Source organism: Notothenia rossii (genome assembly GCF_949606895.1).
Source record: "Notothenia rossii genome assembly, chromosome: 3".
NCBI classification, from domain to species: Eukaryota; Metazoa; Chordata; class Actinopteri; order Perciformes; family Nototheniidae; genus Notothenia; species Notothenia rossii.
In genome coordinates, this window is record NC_136901.1 from 27,431,924 (window position 1) to 27,452,265 (window position 20,342).

General features: G+C 39.5%; 1 protein-coding gene across 1 annotated transcript in view; it reads left to right on the top strand.

Moving 5' to 3' along the window:
- Window positions 1–20,342, top strand: part of pcxb (pyruvate carboxylase b) — a 298,980-nt gene that overhangs the window by 225,366 nt on the left and 53,272 nt on the right. The window contains 2 exon segments of the mRNA XM_079671136.1: window positions 9,211–9,355; window positions 9,474–9,563. Coding sequence (XP_079527262.1) covers window positions 9,211–9,355; window positions 9,474–9,563 — 235 coding nt within the window.

Genomic DNA, 20,342 nt, shown 5'->3' on the forward strand with positions numbered 1-20,342 from the left:
CTGAGTTTAGGTGTTTATGTTTGTGTCGTACACACAAAGTGCCAGAAAGGAGCAGTGGTTGAAAATGTAACTTTATTCCAAAATCATTGGAATTAAGTTTGTTATCGCTTGGTCTAAAAAAAAAAAAAGATTCTGCAATCTCTACAAAGTTAAGCAAATCAAATCTGCTCCTCTTCTGAGCCGAAACTCAAGTTTTCATACATATTTGACCAAAATAATTAAACATAAATGGAGCTATTTCTTATTAAATCTCTTATGTCCTCATAGAGGGATTTTAGAATGGATAGGGAACCTCAATTGAACCTAGAAAAATGAATCTATTTACGGGACCGTTCGCTCTCAGAATTGATTAAAAAAATAACATGAATTTAGATTGAATTTGTTTACTCTTTTTGCACCATAGTATACGTGTGATGATGATTGTCATGAATTCAAGTGTATCTAAGGCAGAAGACCACCTGCTGACAGACCGAGGCGCCACACTGTGGGTTTGGAGTACATCAGGAGGCGTTTAATGCGTCAGCGGTTGACTGCTTAAGGAATCCCAAAATACCACTAAGTAGCTATCTGTTTTAATAAGCCTGCGTCTCAGGGTCCCTGAAAGATCCTGCTTTTAGCTCATTTAGCTCCACGTGATACCAGCTGAGTCACTATCTAAAGGTGACATCACACATATTATTTCTAATTCCCGCTGAATTATCCCCCCCCCCCCCCCCCAGTGGAAACTGTTACCTTGCAAAGTTGTAGGGTTATTCTATCAATTATGTTTCGTATTCAATGAGAAATGTACCTTGTTGATCTAACATCTTCTTTCAATCAAAATGTGTTTTTTATTGCCAAAATTCTCAATGTACACATGTATCTCAGGGGGCATTACAGTGTGTACAGCATGTGATGCCCTCCACCTCACAGTCGCATAATAAAATCACCAAAGAAAGACACAATGACGGGGAAAGGGTTATAAACCTCGGGGATATACACCTGAACATCAGCAGGAGAGGACTCTTTAAAGTAGAGACACTACTCAGTAGAGACAGAGACACTACTCAGTCCATTGTAAGGCTGAAGAAGCAGGAAGAAGCAATGCCACACATTCAATAATCAGAGTTTACTAATCACAGTGTTGACCTTGGCTGACCTCTGGATGCCATGAACTCATCTGTCCACACAAAGACCTTTCAAGTTTCTCTGATTACTTTGAGTTCTTGGAACAGACTTCAAGCCGTGTGTATGATTTCCTCCCTTTGTTCATGTTGGCTCTGAACATTTGTTTCTGGGCCAACAGTGAATAATAAGCTTTTTAAAGATAAGGTGTTTTCTATCGCTGCATAAATCATCCTCTAATCTATGAGCTCCTTCAGTTTGATGCAAATAACAGGAAATTATATTTTACCACTTATTTCAATTAATTCCCACAATGCCACAGGAGAGGATCCAGAACAGAGGCATTTCCATTGTCCTGTCCTACATAGGGTGTTAAACATGGTGACATGGGGTTGAATTGAATGAGGTGCCTTTGGTATTTGGGAGCAGCTGACAGAAAATATTTACTGTTCATCTGCAGATGTAGTTCTCTTCCTCTGCTAGACTTCCTGACCACAGTGCTATAGCTGTTTCATGTGTCCGGTCACCTTCTATGTTTAGGATGTGGGGTAATTCAGCACCATAGACAGCGTCCTATTCAACTCACTGAGGCAACTGAAGCGCATCCAGACTTTCTTCACACTCACTTAATGTAATGTCTGTGTTTGTCATGTCTAAAGCTCCATCTTCTTGTTCCTTCAGATATGTTTTTCTGAAGTCGTTCTAAAATACATGAGGAACATTAACCTGGACAGTGTCATATGAAAGCTCAGATAAACAGATAGACACGCGCACTACTCACCCTAGAAAGAGATAACTGCGATCAATTTATTTCTCCCCATTTGGGCACATTTCTTTTTACCCTCTGAGCTCCACCAGAAATGTGTCTGGCCATAGCCTTGCTGATGAACTCTGAGGTGAACATTTCTCTCCCGGGAGCGCTGATAGGAGTCATTACATGAAAGATCACCAATGAGATTTTTATTTCAGTGAGGGAAAAGCCCCTTTGGCAAATGTCAAACACTGATTCCAGATTTGTAGGTGCATGAAATAGTCATGGACAAATCTGTTATCTGTGTAATGGGGCCGGGTGTGTGAGGGAGATGAGATGAGTTCAGGACGCTGCTGCTTTTCCTTCGGCATTACATTTTTTTCCAGTTATTTCATGGTTTTAAGTGGCCACTAGAATTGGATGAAGACGGTTGTCATGGTGAGAAGTCGTTTGTTACTTTAAGCAAGCAAAAGAAAGGAAACTGAGAAACTGAGCTCAGAATTAAAGCATGACCTTGGTGTTAAAGCGAGAGGAAACGAGGCAGGGAGGTGAGATGTGTCACACGCAGATATAAATGCAAAGACGAGTGGAAATCAACACGTTCACACACTGAGACCCGCATGCTAAACTTCTAATGAACCAATCAGTGGACTCATTAACGGCTAGCTGAGACCCAAACATCTCAGCGGACTGACACCGAGGGGCCCATTCACAAAAGGATTAAGCTGCGTTTGAGACCAATAAACATGAACAAATAGGACAAAAAGAAACTGGAATTCTTAAGCCCCCGCAAAGAGAGGAATGCAGCCCCAACTGTGCCCCCAAACAAAAAGCATCTCAATGCTCCTGTGTTATTTGCACTTAGTACAATTCATTTTATGCATACATTTGGCTCAACGTTTTCCCCAGCAATCCAATGAACTTGAATCAGTCAGCCTAGATTCCTGAGTCACGATCTGTAGCTCCCCTTCTAATTTTTTTTTTTTTTTTTTCCTCTGCCGTTGTTGACTGAAAAAAGCAATGCACATTGTTTATTGCAATCAGATTAATGCTAAGTTGTTCTCAGCTGCAGAACTTGATGGGCTTCTTTGCACTGTGATATTATTAGCACAATATCTTTTGTGAGTCTGACCTTGAGACTCTGCAATTGATGTCCAGTCAATCCATGAATTTCCCCCTATGATAGTGTTTAACATTGAAATCCCTTACCTAAAGTTTTGAGGAATGCTTCTGCGCCTCCACAGCCAGGATTTGTACCTCGCTTTCTGGAAATCATCATTTCCGTTGTTTACTCGCCATTTATCTGCATACAAAGGCCACATGTATACTTTGCTATATGCATATTATTGTAATTAGATTGTTTTGCATTTCCAATTGCACTCTGCTGCAGAACCCTGTGGACTTGTTTGGTCCTATCAGTGGCTGTGATACTTTCATCTGTGGCTTTTCCACACATCAATTAACATGAGCTTCAGTATCTTCTGATAGTTGCTCACGTTTAAATCACTTACCTAAAGTTTTGAAGAAAGCTGTTAGCTTACATGTATCTATATATTTTTCTACTATTGTTTTGCACACTAAGGAAACATGTATACAGTACTTTGCCATATGGATAGTTGCAATATGCATTTGAAAGATGGGCACATTTGCACTCAGCTACAGAACTGTATGGGCTTGTCTGCACTGTGATATTATTTTGTGAGTCTGACCTTGAGACGGTGCAAGTATTTCACACATCATAGAGCTATTAGCATCCTGCTATCCTGACTTTCTTTTTGGGTGCCCACATTTATATTTTCCTCCCTCTACACTTGTGTCACTGTGTGTTGCTTTTGTATCCTTAGGCTCCTTAGTCTACCATTATAAACATTTGCTTGATTCTGTTTGTGTTTACGTGCTGCCTTAGGGCTTCTGAAAAAGTGTGTGTGTGTGTGTGTGTGTGTGTGTGTGTGTGTGTGTGTGTGTGTGTGTGTGTGTGTGTGTGTGTGTGTGTGTGTGTGTGTGTGTGTGTGTGTGTGTGTGTGTGTGTGTGTGTGTGTGTGTGTGTGTGTGTGTGTGTGTGTGTGTGTGTGTGTGTGTGTTGTCTGCTTGAGTAAATCTGTAGGTGATATAATGTCTGTGTGTACATTCACTCTCGGGCCGTGTGTGTTGATCTTGTTTATGTGTCCGGGACAGTGGTTAGGGCGTGACGGAGGGGGACACAGAGAGGAGAGAAGATAAATGACCTGACAGCCCCCCCCCTATTCAACTCCTAATCACTGGGGGGGGGGGGGGTGGTGTGTGTGACAGAGAGATGCACTGTTTGTGTTGTGGGGGTGATCAGGTGTGTGTTATGCATTTTTGAGTAAGAATGTATTATTATGAATTTAATCTTTAAAAATCAAACACAGGATCTGCACCTCCATACTTTTTGTATCCTCTTCTTTAAAAAGCATATCTTAGTTAACATTCAGGTAATATCTAGTATATCAGAATCAACAATATTTGAATTTTGTGGAAGTTTCTCCAATTTAAAATAAAAGCAAGTACAAGATAAATAATACAAATAAAATACAAATATTTATATAAGAAGCCAAAGTGCAATAAAATAATCAAAAATGTAATTTAAGATATATTTATATATATATATATATATATATATATATATATATATATATATATATATATATATATATAACATAAGAAGTTAAGGTAAAATTCACAGTAAAATTCACAGTAAAATTCACAGTAAAATATGTTTTTAATTGAATACAAGTATGTATTTAAACTAGGGCTGTCAGTCGATTCAAATATTTAATCGCACATTTTGTATCTGTTCTAAATGTACCTTAGAAGAATATTTTTCAAGTTTTTAATACTCTTATCAACATATGAGTGGACAAATATGCTTTATGCAAATGATTGTTTATTATCATTGTAACAATGAGAAATATTCTCCTGAATATTTTCAATACAACAACCTGGAACTCTCTCTCTCTCTCTCTCTCTCTCTCTCTCTCTTACACTCTCTCCCAACCCTGTGTACTTCTTTGCACTTAGCCAGTTGCTCAAACAGACAAGCCTGTTTACAGTTGTCGGCAAAATGCCGCTCCTCTGTCTTCATAACAGTCAAAGCATGAGACTGAAGTTCCCACAGGGGTTAAAATAATGCGCTGTGATGTGCAGTCGACACGTTGGATGCGATCCGAATGATCTAACGCAGCCCCTCGTCCTCCACAATGTTAAGCTGTAGCCACTAGCCACCCATTTAGCTATTGCTGTTGCTGTCCAGGCGTCTCGTTGGCAAACTTTCAAGCGTGGTCTACAGGAAGGGGGCTGTCAGCATCAGCTGTGTGCTTGGCTTGCTGTTTAAAACACCTTTTTTTTGTATCCATATCTCTCGCTAGAATCTCCCTCCATCCAACTAACAACAACAACAACGTCAAGCCTTTGGGGTCTGAAACTACGGGGCGGGCCGAGGACAAATACAGATGCATTAATCGCACGTTCAAATAATTAGTGGCGTTAAAAGAAAAATCCGTTAGCGTTATTAACGCGTTAACTTGACAGCCCAAAATTAAACCTAAGAATGTAAAAGTAAAACATTTCAATAAGATAAAGATATAATAACCAAATAACTTCAAGTTAAAATGTGCACAATTCCAACAACCTTCTAAAAGGCAGTACCTTGTTCTCTTCTCCTACTTCCTGAATTGCCTAGTAAATCAAGAAAGTATCATTGAAGACAGATTTCATCAAATTAGAAAATATAAGGTGACTGCCTTCACTGTCGGGTGTAAATCACTTTATATGAACTGTGTTTTGATGTTGGATAACAACATCTGCAGGCCATGTGTGCAGCTGATCATCCAGTCCAGATGCCCTGCAGCGAGTGGTTGGAAGGTGATGTTGTGTTTGCAGGCAGCACCCGTCCTGGGGCATCAATACTCACCTCTGTGTTGCTGCTGCAATCTTCAGTAAGGCTGATTGCAACAAGAGCGATAACGACCGGCGCTGAGTTAGAGGAGCAATAAAACAGACTTCCTGGTGATAAACGCAGCAGCGTGAGAAGAAAGTCGATATACTCAGAACTTGATATCATGTTTGGGTGTTTTGACCTATGATACTGAGCCTAGTGAGTCAAATGCATAGAAAGGGTGTAAGCTAACTTTTCTGGTAACACTTTTGTATGACACCAGAACGTTTTATTTAAAATAAAGGGAGAAAAAACGTCATCAAACTACACACGCAATGTTGTTTAATTAATTTGTTTAATGGGTCTGATTTGAATTTCATTATTATATATAACATATATTAGAGATATAAAACACTATAAAAGAAAGTTAATTGAAGGACCTTCAATTCTGAAATTATTCTTGACCCAAAAAGTCATAATTAAATGCTTTATAATTTAATAATAATAACTGTGATTATTTCTGTAAAGCATTACTGATATTTGTTTGTTAAAAGCTGATTTGAACACAATGAAGATATCTTTTTTGAGCTTTTATAGACTGGGGTGTCATAGAAAGTGCTTTTTATGACCGTCATTAATGCATGGAATATTCATAGTGCCAGTTGTGTTCACAATCTGAATGTGTGTGTGTGAGCGTGTGTGAAGACAGAAACGCATGCCACAGACCTTGGGAAGCGAGACACAAATGTGTGTGTGTGGGCCTTCTTAGAGTGTTTCACATCATTAGTGTGTGTGTGTGTGTGTGTGTGTGTGTGTGTGTGTGTGTGTGTGTGTGTGTGTGTGTGTGTGTGTGTGTGTGTGTGTGTGTGTGTGTGTGTGTGTGTGTGTGTGTGTGTGTGTGTGTGTGTGTGTGTGTGTGTGTGTGTGTGTGTGTGTGTGTGTGTGTGTGTGTGTGTGTGTGTCAGCAGAGAGGAAAAGGACAAACGTCGGTGTATTAATGGCGTCCATTATTTCTCAGTCTTTCATTAATAGCTGCTGTTTGTGTTATTTATCTTTCATTCCTCGACACTGCCTTTACACGTTTCTTATTTTATTTACACCTTTTGATTTCTTTTTACTCGTTATGCTCACTAGATAGGAAAATAATGAGATTATTATTATTTCCAATTGTGAAAATGTCCCCAGCCCAATTATAAAAACATCCTATCTAAAGAAGGTAATAATAAAACATGAGTATTTTTCCTTTTCCTGTTGGGTTATATCTTTTAGTTATACTATTAACCCTGTTTGACCTTGAACTACTCCTTGTTGCAGTTCCATTGGAGTCTAATTTAGTTTTCACCCACTCATAACCTCATCTCCTTTTTAAGCAAGTGCAAGTTTGATTAAAACCTCTCATAAACAAGGCCTCTGTCAGTAGCCAGGTTAGCTTAGCTTAGCACAGTGGAGCCGCCAGTCTGCAAAGTCGGGAAACATTTATTTCCACTTTGTCTTTTGTGTGGATTAAAAAAACAATATGTATGTGTTCTTTTCATATTGTTTATTTTTAGAGGCATATATTGTTGCCTTGGAGCCAGGCTAGTTTACATTTCTATTCCTACTGCTAAGCTAAACTTCACTAGCTTGCTCTGCCAGTTTGCATTTTATAATTTGTGATGATAAAGAAAGGTTCAATAAGACAATATCCACATTGGGCTGCATAGTTCCTCAAGGGCAAGCACATGTAATGCAAGATTCATACAGGCAGATACTATAAATAAAAGAAATAAGATGTCCATGTTACTGAAGTCATATAGCAGCTACTGTTTAGGTGCAAAGCCTGAAGCATGGCTATATGAATCTCCTCTCCTCTCTCCTTGCTGGGAGTATCAAAGCATAAAAAGAGAGTTTTGTCTCTCGATTTCTCTAAATAAATAGTGCCTTTATGGCTCAAGAAAAAGTGACCATTTCTCTTTCCCTCTCTCTAGAATAAGATTTGTATTTGCAAACTGAAATATGTACTCTGTAGGACATAATCGGACATATTTAATAAGATAACAAAAAAAGAAATAGCTGTAATAAACCCAGACTACTTTAGAAATCGCACTTACACACATTTTTGTAATCCAATGGACGTGACTAATTCCCCCAAAAATATTGTTTTCAATAAATGACTAGATGTTATACTTATATGATCCAACTTTGAATACTAATATTGCCATTGTTCTCTTCCTCTCTGCTCCTAATGTAAATCACTCTCCCTGTAACTCTGGATGTATTCCTCTCATGTTGTCTCTATTAGTATGACAAACATGTTCTTTATTCACCCGAGCTCATTGATCTCTCTCTCTCGCTGCTAATGAGCTAAGTGAGGTTTGTGTGTTGCTCGACTTCCTGCTCGCAATTATGGGATTCCTGAATGATTGACTGTCAGATAAACGCGGTAGTAATTTCTGTCCATCTGCGGGATGTGTGAGATCTATCCATAGACTATATATAGAAAGTGAGGCGGGCTAACAAGGCTTCACACCTGATACCCAGGAAGTCCTCGGGGACTCTTTCCTTGCTTCTGAGCTCTGGTTGTGAGTGTGCATTTAGAAAATAAAGGGGACGTGGGGTCATGAGTGGCAGGGCTTTACTTTGCTTTAAATGCCACTTAAGACTCTGACATTTGGCGTCGTGTGCAAAGACAGTTTTTTTCAAACTTTTCACCCAGTTTACATTCCTTCACTCTTAGCCTCCCCTCGGGGACATTACAAAGCGATGAACACATCTACTGCTGCTCCCAGGCCATATTAGCATATCGTCCTTTCACTGAATCCCTTCAAATAACATTTCTGCTTTTCTTTCTGCTAATCTCTCTCCTCCTTCCTTTCCCCCCCCATCATCACCGTCATCATCTTCATCCTCTCCCTCCACCTCTTATAGCACTTCAAAGCAGACATGGCACATTGTCAAAACGCGCTTACGAGAGTAAGAAAAGGCAACACATGTAGTAATGACATTAACTCCCAACAATTACATCTCTTTCCTCTCTGTGCTTTCTCATTCACTCTCCTCATCTTGGTTAATTTAGGGGGCTTGATTGGCATGATGATACTTCTGAGGCAAACAAACAACAACAAAATCTAAACAGATGTAATTACTTCCAACTGTTGACATTTAGCCTGTGTGTTTTTCTCGCAGCGTTTAACGTGCTCTGTAGTATTTTAATGTGGTTTTGGTGTCATGTGTGCATCTATCAATGCGAAGTTGTATTTTACAAACGTTTAAAACGAGCTCTGAAGCGAGATGTTGTCTCCAAAAGAACTGTGCTCTCTTCTTTCAAGTGATTCCTCCGTAGAATAGAGAGTGAGCTGATTGCTGTATGGGCTCTCGTCTCTTTGTAACTTTTTGTGTCAAGTTGCATCTAACAGTACAAACCCTTTGTATAAAGACGACGACAAATTAAAACCCTCTCCTCTGTTTATCCTCTCTCCAGACCAACATCCCGTTCCTGCAGAATGTGTTTTCCAACCACCAGTTCCTCAACTCCACCGTGGACACCCAGTTCATCGACGAGAACCAGGAGCTGTTCAACCTCAAACCCACTCAGAACCGGGCCCAGAAACTGCTGCACTACCTGGGTCAGTGTGTAAACAGCACACGCACTCGGATGCTGTCACGTAACACCTGTGTTTTCCTCATTGTCTCAACAGAATGCTCAGTGTGTAATATATGTTCTTCTTTTATCCCCCTCTTCAGGTCATGTGATGGTGAACGGACCAACCACACCCATTCCAGTCAAAGCCAAGCCTTCCTCCATAGACCCTGTCATCCCTCCTGTTACCTTGGGTATGTCAATTTAATGCAATTCAGCAAATCACCATGCATAATTCAAGGTCCTTCACGCCGTATTATGCAAACCGAGCTACAACTCCTGAGTCACATTGATGAGAAAAAGTGCACCAGTGCATTCAAAGCAGTTTGTGCAAAAAAGCTGTTTTCACCGTGTACATCTGTTTGTATGACGAGGTGTCGGCCACTGATAGGTTAATATGGTGTTTAGATAGCGTCACAACAGGAAATGTTGCCATGATAATACAACAATGCATCATCCTTTTTAAAATGCATTTATTACTTTTGGACTCATTTAGCAAGGTACCGCCAAAGCCAGGGGTTCAGAGTTTCATTTCCCCTCGGGCTACCATGCTAAAAAAGTAAACACTTGTGGATCCGGAGGGCACTTTGGATAAAAACACCCGCCGAATGACAAATGGGCTGCCGAGCCGTCCGATAGCTGAAGGCGGGAAAGGCCTTCCTAAATGGCTCAGTTTAGCACTCAGGGAGGAAAAGGGTTTTGGCCCAGAGTGCTCTGCTGAGCTGCGAGTACAGCGGAGAGAGGGAGCACTTCATTGTTTGCAAAGGCAGAAGTTGTTCTCACTCCGCTCTGCACCAGCACCCCCGCAGAGAGGCCGGCAGCCAGGCCCGTCCCTGAGGGGTTCTGGATCTGAGCTATGCTGGGTTTCTTTTCTCCTAACCCTAACTTCAGAGATAACGGGGGTCCCTGAAAGGCTTAACTAAGGCGTGTACTACCGCTTGATTTCATTATCGAGTATACAGACAATTTTTTTCTAGATTGATCGTTTGATCAATAAATTTGTGAAAAGTGTCTGTCACAGTCCTCAAACTCGTGGTTTTTCCAAAGCTTGAACATATTCCCAAAATATGATAAAAATAAGATAAAAGAAAGAAATCTCCATATTTGAGAAGCTGGAAGGGGCTTTCATGAAATGTTGAAAAACAATAACTTTACCGTTTATGAAAATAGCTGATTTTTGTTGTTGTTGATTGACCAATCGATAAGTTGACAAAGTGATGAGGATTGGATATGCTCTGTTTTTCAAGTTTATACAGTACCAGTCAAACGTTGTGAAACACCTTCTTATTCAAACACCTTATTATTCAATCTACATTGAAGATGAATACTGAAGACATCAAAACTATGAAAGAACACATATAAAAATATGTAGTAACAAAAAAGTCTACCTTATGAAACTGATCGAGAGAATGCCGAGTGTTCAGAGCTGTCATCAAAGCAAAAGTGGGCTACTTTGAAGAATCTCAAATAAAAATCATATTCTGGTTTGTTTAATGCGTTTTTTTAATACTACATAATGTGTCCTTTTATAATCTTGATGTTATCAGTATTAATCTACAATGTAGAAAATCATTTAAATAAATAAAAACTATTGAATTAAGTGTGTCCAAACTTTTGACTGGTACTGTATGTGTTATGTAAACTTACAAACGGGTATAAAGTTGTCTTCTTTTTCATTTGATGCCAGTTTTAGTGGCAGATTCACAACGATGCTTTCTTTAGTCGTTCTCCACCGTGCTCCAGTGTTAACGCTCGTTCGGGTGCTAACGGCCTTGCATTTCTGCAGCTGCTCCCTTTGACAGTAACAAAACAGTCCGCTGTATCAATCTGACATGTTTATCAGCACCCTGTTCTGCCTCAGCACATACCCCAGCGTGCACAGCGAACACAAACCTAAAACAAAATAATGTGAATAATATGAATCCTAATCAGGCATCACTAATCGAATCTGACATCTAAAAACCGTGCACAGTGGAACGGGGTGGAGGAGAAAAGGGAAGAATGATCCGCCATGTTTGCACGTCTCCTTGTGAGTTAGCGAGTCTCTGTGCTTCCCCTACACTTGTCTACTTATGCAAATCTAGTGTTGACACTGCCACCATCGCACGCCCCTCTTATGCAGCAAACACACGTGCATTTACTCTGGAAAATCACACCGACTCGTTCTGATGTGCATGCCCCCACTTACCTACTGTAAGGAGCTGATGAAGTATGCAGCACAGAGGCATACCTAAAGCCTAGTAATGAGATTTGTAATGTGCTTATATCCTTTCTTTCATTCCACGGAGGGATTGAGAAGAGAGGGATTAGGCCTGTATTATCGCCCTCTGTGGAGAGAGGGACACAGACGGGAAGGGGTTATGAAAATAGAGGCAGCGTAATACATACATGTGGTCATAAGGACATAGAGGGCAGGCAGGGGGACATGGATAGATGAAACGATGAGATAGAGATAAACAACATGAGATATATTTATTGGGAATTATGTTTATTGATTATCCTGGACAAAATAATTGTGATTCAAGATATGCTCCTGATAATATACGCATGAATCATGAGGTCCCCCTGCATGAATACATGAAAAATAATATAGCAACATTGTTATTTCTGTATTTCCTTTTTCACATGATCATTTCTGTAGGTTTTGAATTGATGGCGAGCTTTGAAGCTTGTTCAACCCACCCATGACATATCTATGAAGGTAGATATGGTGCAAAATGCGAGAGCTTGTAAAATCTGATGTGAGCACTAGCAGAAAAAAAATCTGACCTTGTGCATACATTTACACTTGTATAAATATCCACGTATCTGTGAACCAAATTTGAAGTCACAGAAAGAAAGAAAAAGTTTTGTAGCTTGTAGAAATGTTCACTTGCAGAAAAATATACTTTTTTAAAATATATTTTCTGCAACTTGGTTAATACAACCTCTCAAATCAGTCATTACAACTTCATGAATCTGCTCTGTGGCAGTATAAATAGAAAAATCTGCGGCCTTGACTTTTGCTACACTTCTTGCGATGAATGTGTCGCCAAAGTAATTTTCACCTGTAGATGTGGCTGGAGGGAGGGGGGTTGGAGCGAAGGGGCGGAGCTATCAGAACGACGAGGCGCAAACTCAGTCACAGCCATAGTCTGGTCGAACCGGATACTTTGACCATCCGTTCGCTGTTATTGATCATGGAGAGCAGGCAGGCGTTTTGTATTATAGCAGCTATCAAATGGAATCAATACATGGGCTGCACTGGTTGTCATGTCCGACTATCACAAGTAGAATCATAATGAAAAATATGCCGGTAAAATGTGCCTGTAGAAAACGGCTTACAATTGGATTGCAACAAGTAGTCAATATCGTCAGTTTGCTATGCTCGGTTGCTATGCTAACATCACCCATTTTATACCAAAGATACTTTCATAACAGCGTCAATTCAGACTGACACACATTCACTTATGGGGAATTGGGGATATTTATCAGCTGAGTCATTCCTAGCATTCGGTGCGATTTCAGCTAGGTTAATTAAAAAAATAAAAAACATAATTTTCCGTGTTTCTTTTTATTTAATCAGAATGATGGCTTGTTAAAGTATAATAAAAAAATATTTTGGTCAAGCTCAGGATATTATGTTTTTTAAAAATATATTTTGTAACATCCCCAGTTACTATGGGTCCACCCTGTTAATGTGAAACCATAGACTGTGTGTGAAACATATTAACAGGTTGGACAATTTATGCTAAACTTTGCTTTTGCTACATGTGTGATGATAATCAAGCTAGCACTTGGTGACAACAGAAACACATATTTGATAGATATATTTACCATATTTTCTAAATGTAAAACAAATGATCAGTTTCCACAAAAAATGAGCATAACAGGGGCGAGATTTATGCTTTACCGCAACAGTTAAGTTCTTTAAAAACGGAAGAATGCAGGAAGAATGCGTACAGTGTACACTTTGCTTCTTTAAGATGATTTTCCCACTCAAAATGTATCCTTCCTCTTGAGTCATACAAATAGTAGAGTAGTAAAGGGGCGTGTCCAGAGGGATTCAAATCAGAGTAACAGGGGGGACATTCAAACAGGGGACACACACACAAAACTTGAAACCATAAAAATGAATTAATAAAAACAATTTTAATTTGGTGAGGAATATTAGCAAAAGGGTTATACAACAGTGACAAAAATGTAGAATTAGTTTGTATTTCTTCGATTTCTTTTTTATATCTGTCTTTTTTAACACAGTAATTTGGCGTACTTGTGCTAAAATCTGAGTAATTATTTGGAATTTGGAATATCCTGGGTAAATAACATTGTTGTTTTATGGTAGAGGGGGATACACATTTAAAACCAAGCTTTAAAAAAATAAGCATTAGACCTTTTAAATACAAAATATATTATATAATGTGTTGGGGACCTAAATGGCACCGAATGCTAGGAATGACTCAGCTGCTTGTGTGACAGTCAGACAGTGAAGACTTTACAGCGGCCGCTGCTGTGAGTTAACGGGAGAATAAACTCCGATGGACGAGCAGCACTGCAGCGGTCGGTAAATGCCGCTGAAACACATTAATAAACAATGAACCACGGCACTCTGGACAAAAGTATAAGGTTGGAGGAGTAGTTATTTAATCTGGCTCTGGGTGGGCTCTGGGCGGTGTGAGCAAAACGGTGGGAAGAAAAACCGATTCCGAACCAGGAGAGCGCAAGCACGGAGCTAGAACGGGAGCTGCGTTGGTGTGAAAGGGGCATGTGTGTGAGTGTGACTCACCCGAGTTTGCGCCTCGTCGTTTTGATAGCTCCGCCCCTTCGCTCCAACCCCCCCACCCTCCCCCCACATCTACAAGTTAAAATTACTTTAGCGACACATTCATCACAAGAAGTGTAGCAAAAGTCAAGTCTGCAGATGTTTCTATTCATACTGCAACAGAGCAGATTCGTGAAGTTGTAATGACTGATTTGAGAGGTTGTATTAACCAAGTTGCAGTATATTTAAAAAGTTTATATTTTTCTGCAAGTGAACATTTCATCACTAAGTTAATTTATTTTCTACAAGCTACATCACTTTTTTTTTCTTTCTGTGACTTCAAATTTGGTTCACAGATACGTGGAAATGTTATACAAGTGTAAATGTATGCACCATGGTATGCACACAAGCTCAGGTTTTACAAGCTCTCGCATTTTGCACCATATCTACCTTCATAGTATCCTACACACGGTTCCGTAACGTTGAAGCTTGCCGGTGGGCGTGTCTTGTGCGCGACCAACAACCAATCACATTAATCTCCCGCCCCGGACACACAAGCACGCGGTTTGATTGGCTAACGCTTGTACTGGCATATGATTTGAATGTCTGGCGCTTCCGTCGACGCTTGAAAAGTTGAATTTTTTTCTCAACTTTCACCGCGAGCAACGGGGCAAAGCGAAGCAACGGAACCACAATTCAGTTCGGCAAAGCGTGACGTCACCCCATTCAAAGTGAATGGTCGTTGAAGCACGCAACGTGTGTATGATGCGTTAGCATGGCTGCATATGGTTAAATCAAATATGAATACAAATATTACTATTTATTATGTTTATTAAATGACAAAACTGCACAACTAGGTACACATTTGAACGTTTCGATTTGGCGTTAAATTAAAGATTGCAAAACCATTTAAATTGTCTACAAAAAAAACCGTCTCATTTGATTTGAGAGGTTTCAATACTTTGTTTTCACTTTTAGTTATTCGTAAGTTAACTATGATCACTTTATTGTGAGTGTTTATCATAAGAATACATTCTCAAAAAGTTAGACTTTTGCTAAGGAGCAAAGATCAGAACGTGTCAAAACAGCACATACAGATAAGGTGAAGAAGGAAGTGAATCTACTCTTGGGGAGTTCCTCCACACTGAGGACAGAAGGGAGGAAGTGCTCTGGAAATGAAGGCCAATGGGGTCCTGACAGGACATGTGAAGTACTGAAAGGCCATTATTTTCTAATTAGGGTTTGTATTGTAAAACGTTCCTGTGAAGGCTGATTGCTGGTGCCTCATTGATGGTGTCCAAGTACACCTTGTTCCAATTATTGTCTGGATTTATTTAATGGAGGACATCTAGAGGTTAATCACCCGATGCCTCTGAGCTAGCTTTAGGAATAATGACTAATACAAATGACAGACCGCTTTTGTCCACTTGTGGCCTGCGATTCTATTCTTAGGATTAAAGTAGAAGGTAGTTTGTAGTCAAATGTGCTAAATCTGTGCACAGACATACTTAATTTCTTTAATTAATTTTCTGTTTATATTCTTTTTTCTTCCAGCCTAGAGTTTTTGATGCTTTCATTAGCCATCTTCAAACAGAAAGAGCTGTATTTGTTGTTTTTTTTAGCTCCAGAACTCATTTCAGGGTAGCTTAAAATGACTCATAAAGAGTCTTAAATGTGGCTTTCTGAAACCTCAAGATACTCTGGGTGTGTGTTCTGCAAGGTAACTTATTTTTGTCTTTGTTCTTGAAACAGTTCCTCTCAGTTTGTGTGTTGCTCACTTCCCATAGAACTTTGTGGAGGAAAACAAATTCTGTCTTCGAACAGTAATGCCACTCAAAAGTTTTCAGCAGGCTGGATTTAAGCAGTTATGGCGAATAGAAAGCAACAACTACATTTAACGTAAAGACCTGAAGAAGTAAGAGAGGACTTTTTAAAAAAAAACGTTATTCTTCTGCTTATGACGTTTAAATAGCAAATACACGTACCCAGAATTTCATTAAGAAAACATGACATGATTTTAATATAGACATATGGAAAAAAAGTTTATTTCTGGTGGTTAAAAAAAGGCATTTTCTTGACTCAAAGGAAAATATTTATATCACAATGTAAAATATTTATTTTCCTACTATGCGTTATCCACATTCACAAATACTAAATTATTTGTCCAGTATATATACTGTACAACAATAAGCAGAAGTATCACAAAATTGGTAGACTCTAATTTATATTGATTGAACAAAATAATGACATAAACAAATCAAATAAATAATCGCAAAACCAAGTATTTATTTTCTAAATTCAGAATGATTAAACGTCTCTGTAGCCGACAATAGGCTACACGTATCTTACAGCTCATACTAACATCTTGTACGGGTGTAATTTGATGAGCTGGCGCAGCACACCTGACTTTAATAAATCACTGATTACATGTAGCAGCTCCACCAGGATCTGACAGTTAAAGGTTCTCTGGAGGCAGGCTGTTATCACAAATAAAAGAGTATCTGTGAGAAGTCGCTCCATCTACTATAAACTACTACTATAAACTGATTCTGTTAAGCTATAGGAGGAGGAGAGAGGGAACAGAGGAGCAGACAGGTGAAGAGGTATAGGCAATGAACTGATCTAGGATAAGCAGGAGGGAAGTGAAAGAAGAGTGGGAGTAACGTGTTTTCAATGCTAGGGAAAATGTTTGTGTGTAAATGGGTCAATTATCATATACATCACCCATGGGACTTTCATGTGTCTCTAGTGCTCTCTGCTTCGACATGACATGCACATTAATCCACTCGCACTACCTTCCTATAGGAAACTGTCACTGTGCTACTGTATATTCAGTGTTGTCCCTCTACAGATGCCCTCATGTGTCCTCGATGTGTCAAAGATGAGTAAAACATAGAAAGCAACTTTGTAAGACTGTGAGACAAATTGTGAAAGAATTTCAGTGTAAATCATTTTTCTGTGTGGGTGTGTTTCCCACGCCGCCATATTATACACAGATCTTGATAAGTTCAAAGTGTCCGTATCTATTTGCTGCAGCGATGAGATTTCACAGAGCTCATCTAGCCTTTGTGGGTGTGTGTGTGTTCACATCAGTGTGGGGATATCATTCTGCTCAGACCGGCCTTAGAGAAAATGATGGCAGAGATCATTTGTTTTCAGGGATGAAGTACAACAATAAAAAGTCAAGAGCGAATATTGAGAGAGAGGGAGGGAGGGGCCGTGAGTGGAGGACAACTAAGCGGGCAGATAGTACCTCATTAACTAGTCTAATTGATTGATGATCGCGCACACAAGAGCAAAAATAGATCCCAATTTGACTTCCAATATGTGAATGCCTCTGGTTGTGCTTGTGTTTAATTGCCAGGCATGGATAGGAGGGAGCAGGGTGAGAACAGAAGGTGTCTGTATTGTTTAATTTGTTTGCTTTAAGGACTATTTAGCTTTTATGAACTGGAAACATAAGCATGTGTGTGGGGATTGCGCAGCAGTTGTTTCCATTCCTCCTCGTTTAGGCTTTTAGCGTTGACAGTACATGATAATTCTAACTGTATGTGACATAACAGTCTTGTATGCTAACCAGAAACACTTATTTAATGGCAGCATGTCCAACAGGGTTCATCCTGGGTTGCTAATGGGGGCATACAGCAAGGTTTCTGGAACATTCTTAATGGATATGCATGTAATTTTATTCTCTTGTGTACCTGCCAGATGCAGGTCATTGTCATGCCTCCATAGGCCACGATCACTACGGTCAAGACTGAAATAACTATAAGATATAGAGTTATGAGATTCTGTAGCAACATTCATGGTCTTCATGGTACAAACCCCACTGAGTTTGGTGACATGTTATCTAGCCCTTCTAAGAAATACACATTTCCATTTAAACTGTTAAATATCTTAATATTAACTGGATGGATTGGAACTATTTTTAAATATATATTTATTGTCCCTAGGGGATGAACCATACCAGGTTTTCAAGAAATGAGATTTAGCCAGGAATTTGACATTTCTATGTGGCAATTAAAATATCATGTCAAAAAAATTGAGATTGTCACAATTTTTTGGTGAGACATGTATGGTCTGCAGAGGAGGAATCCTATTACTTTTGTGATACATGACATTTACTTTTTGGGAAATCCTGAGGTTTACATTTGTGGTTTAGGGTAAAATATTTACAATATCGCATGAGATTAATCCTTATGACTTTGGCAAACCAATATCAAAGAAAACGGGCTGAAATGGGTACAAATATATTTTTTTTGTGTATTCTTTTTGAATGCACTTTTTTTTTGCATGATGGGAAATTGAGTAACAGGATGGAAAAGCCTGAAATAAATTGAGATTTTTGAGAATTGAAAAAGTTGCCATCCTGGAACAGATCGCTTTCAGGTGGCGACTGTACAGTCCCTTGTTGTACACCAGGTGCTGCTTACTTTTTGTAGCCGATCATGACGATAAGTGTCAGTGTCAGCCGGCGAAAGACATGTTTACAAATCGGTGGGTGATGTGTTCAATAATCCGGCTGCAGGGCTTATTTTTCTGTATTATTGAAGGCCCTGTCCACGTCATTAGTGGGAGTTATGAAGAGTGCTGGACTTGTTCACAGCACGACTTGAGAGGGAACTCAGTGTCAATAATATCGACATTTGGTGTCTATATACGCTGGGATCCGGAGTAATGGATGATCCTGTGTCATGGATCGCGAGCCCTGGATCTTGAGTCGTGGCTGTGGTCCTGGATCATAAGTCCTGGATGGATATCCTCGTGGATTCATCTTATTATTATAGACCAGGGGTCTGCAACCTTTTTGACCAAAAGAGCCATTTTGCTGCTTTTTCCCAAACACTTTTTTGTCTGGAGCCGCAAAACATATTTCATAGCTTGATAGCTAATAAAGTTGTATTTATTGTTATATCAGACAAAAACTACAGTTTTTTTGCATTTATTAGGCTATTTATTACATTATATAAAACTGGTAACCTCTAATAAGAAACAAAGAACTCCTATAAGGAGAATTACAAATAATACCCAGGCCTACTTTAAAATAAATTAAACACAGCACTTGGGGAGTCCTCTGCACATTTGAAGGGAAAAAAATAATATTAAAATGGGCCCACTTTGAAATACATAAAACATAGCTGCACCCTAAAAATAGTTAAAGGTAGGGTAGGTAAGAATGGAGAAACCAGCTCGAGTGCGCTCGAATTTGGAAATACACGACCGGAAAAAATATGCCTCTTCCTTCAGACTTCCTCACAGAGCCCCTCCTCCAACACACACGAAAGCGCACATGACCAATGAGGCCACGAGATAAATGTATTCACAGATGGAAGGCTGACAGGCTGACAGGCAGGTAGGCCATCCAGTTATTTTAGCCGGGTCAGCTCAGATGATTGGTCGTGCTTTTTACAGCGCTACGGCTTCCAGAGATTAATTTTTGTATGTATTTATTGTCAAAGCATTTAATATATTCATTGCCATCGGGATGTTAAGAGCATTCCATGGAATATAACAAAAAGTGTTTTCTGAAATAAATGACATACCCCATTGAATTATGACCTATGATTATGACTGAAGATCGTCAGCTGTCTTCCTCTCCGTGTTGTTCCCGTTGTTCCTCGATACGTAAAGGCTGCAGTGCAGCACCTTTGACAACTTCTCTCTACATATCAAACATACCGGTAAACCAGCATCGTTTGCTGTGAAAGCATATAACTCTGTCCACACAGAATAAATCCTGTGTTCCTCCGGTACTTTTCTTTGATTTATCCATTCGCTCATCGAGCCAGGGGTAAGGTTATTCACCCGCAGGAAAAGGCGCTCACGTGGGACCGTAGCAGGATTTGACGCATATTTTAGTTGACATAATTAAAACCGTTTTGTTTTTTATTTATGTTTCACAGTATCACCTCAAAATAGAAGATACGAAACATTTTCAACCATGCAACAAAATATAAATAGTCCTACAAATACTTTTATTTTATTTCCTTCTTATTTTTGTCTAAGCTCAAGGGAGCCAGAGCAGAGGGCTTAAAGGGCTGCATGCGGCCCGTGGGCCGCGGGTTGCCGACCCCTGTTATAGACACATGCATTTCCAAACATTCGGACTACCTACGCTGTAAAATGTATTATCTCTTCAATTTACACACGGCATCTATTGCACGTCTGTCCGTCCTGGGAGAGGGATCCCTCCTCTGTTGCTCTCCCTGAGGTTTCTCCCATTTTTCCCTTT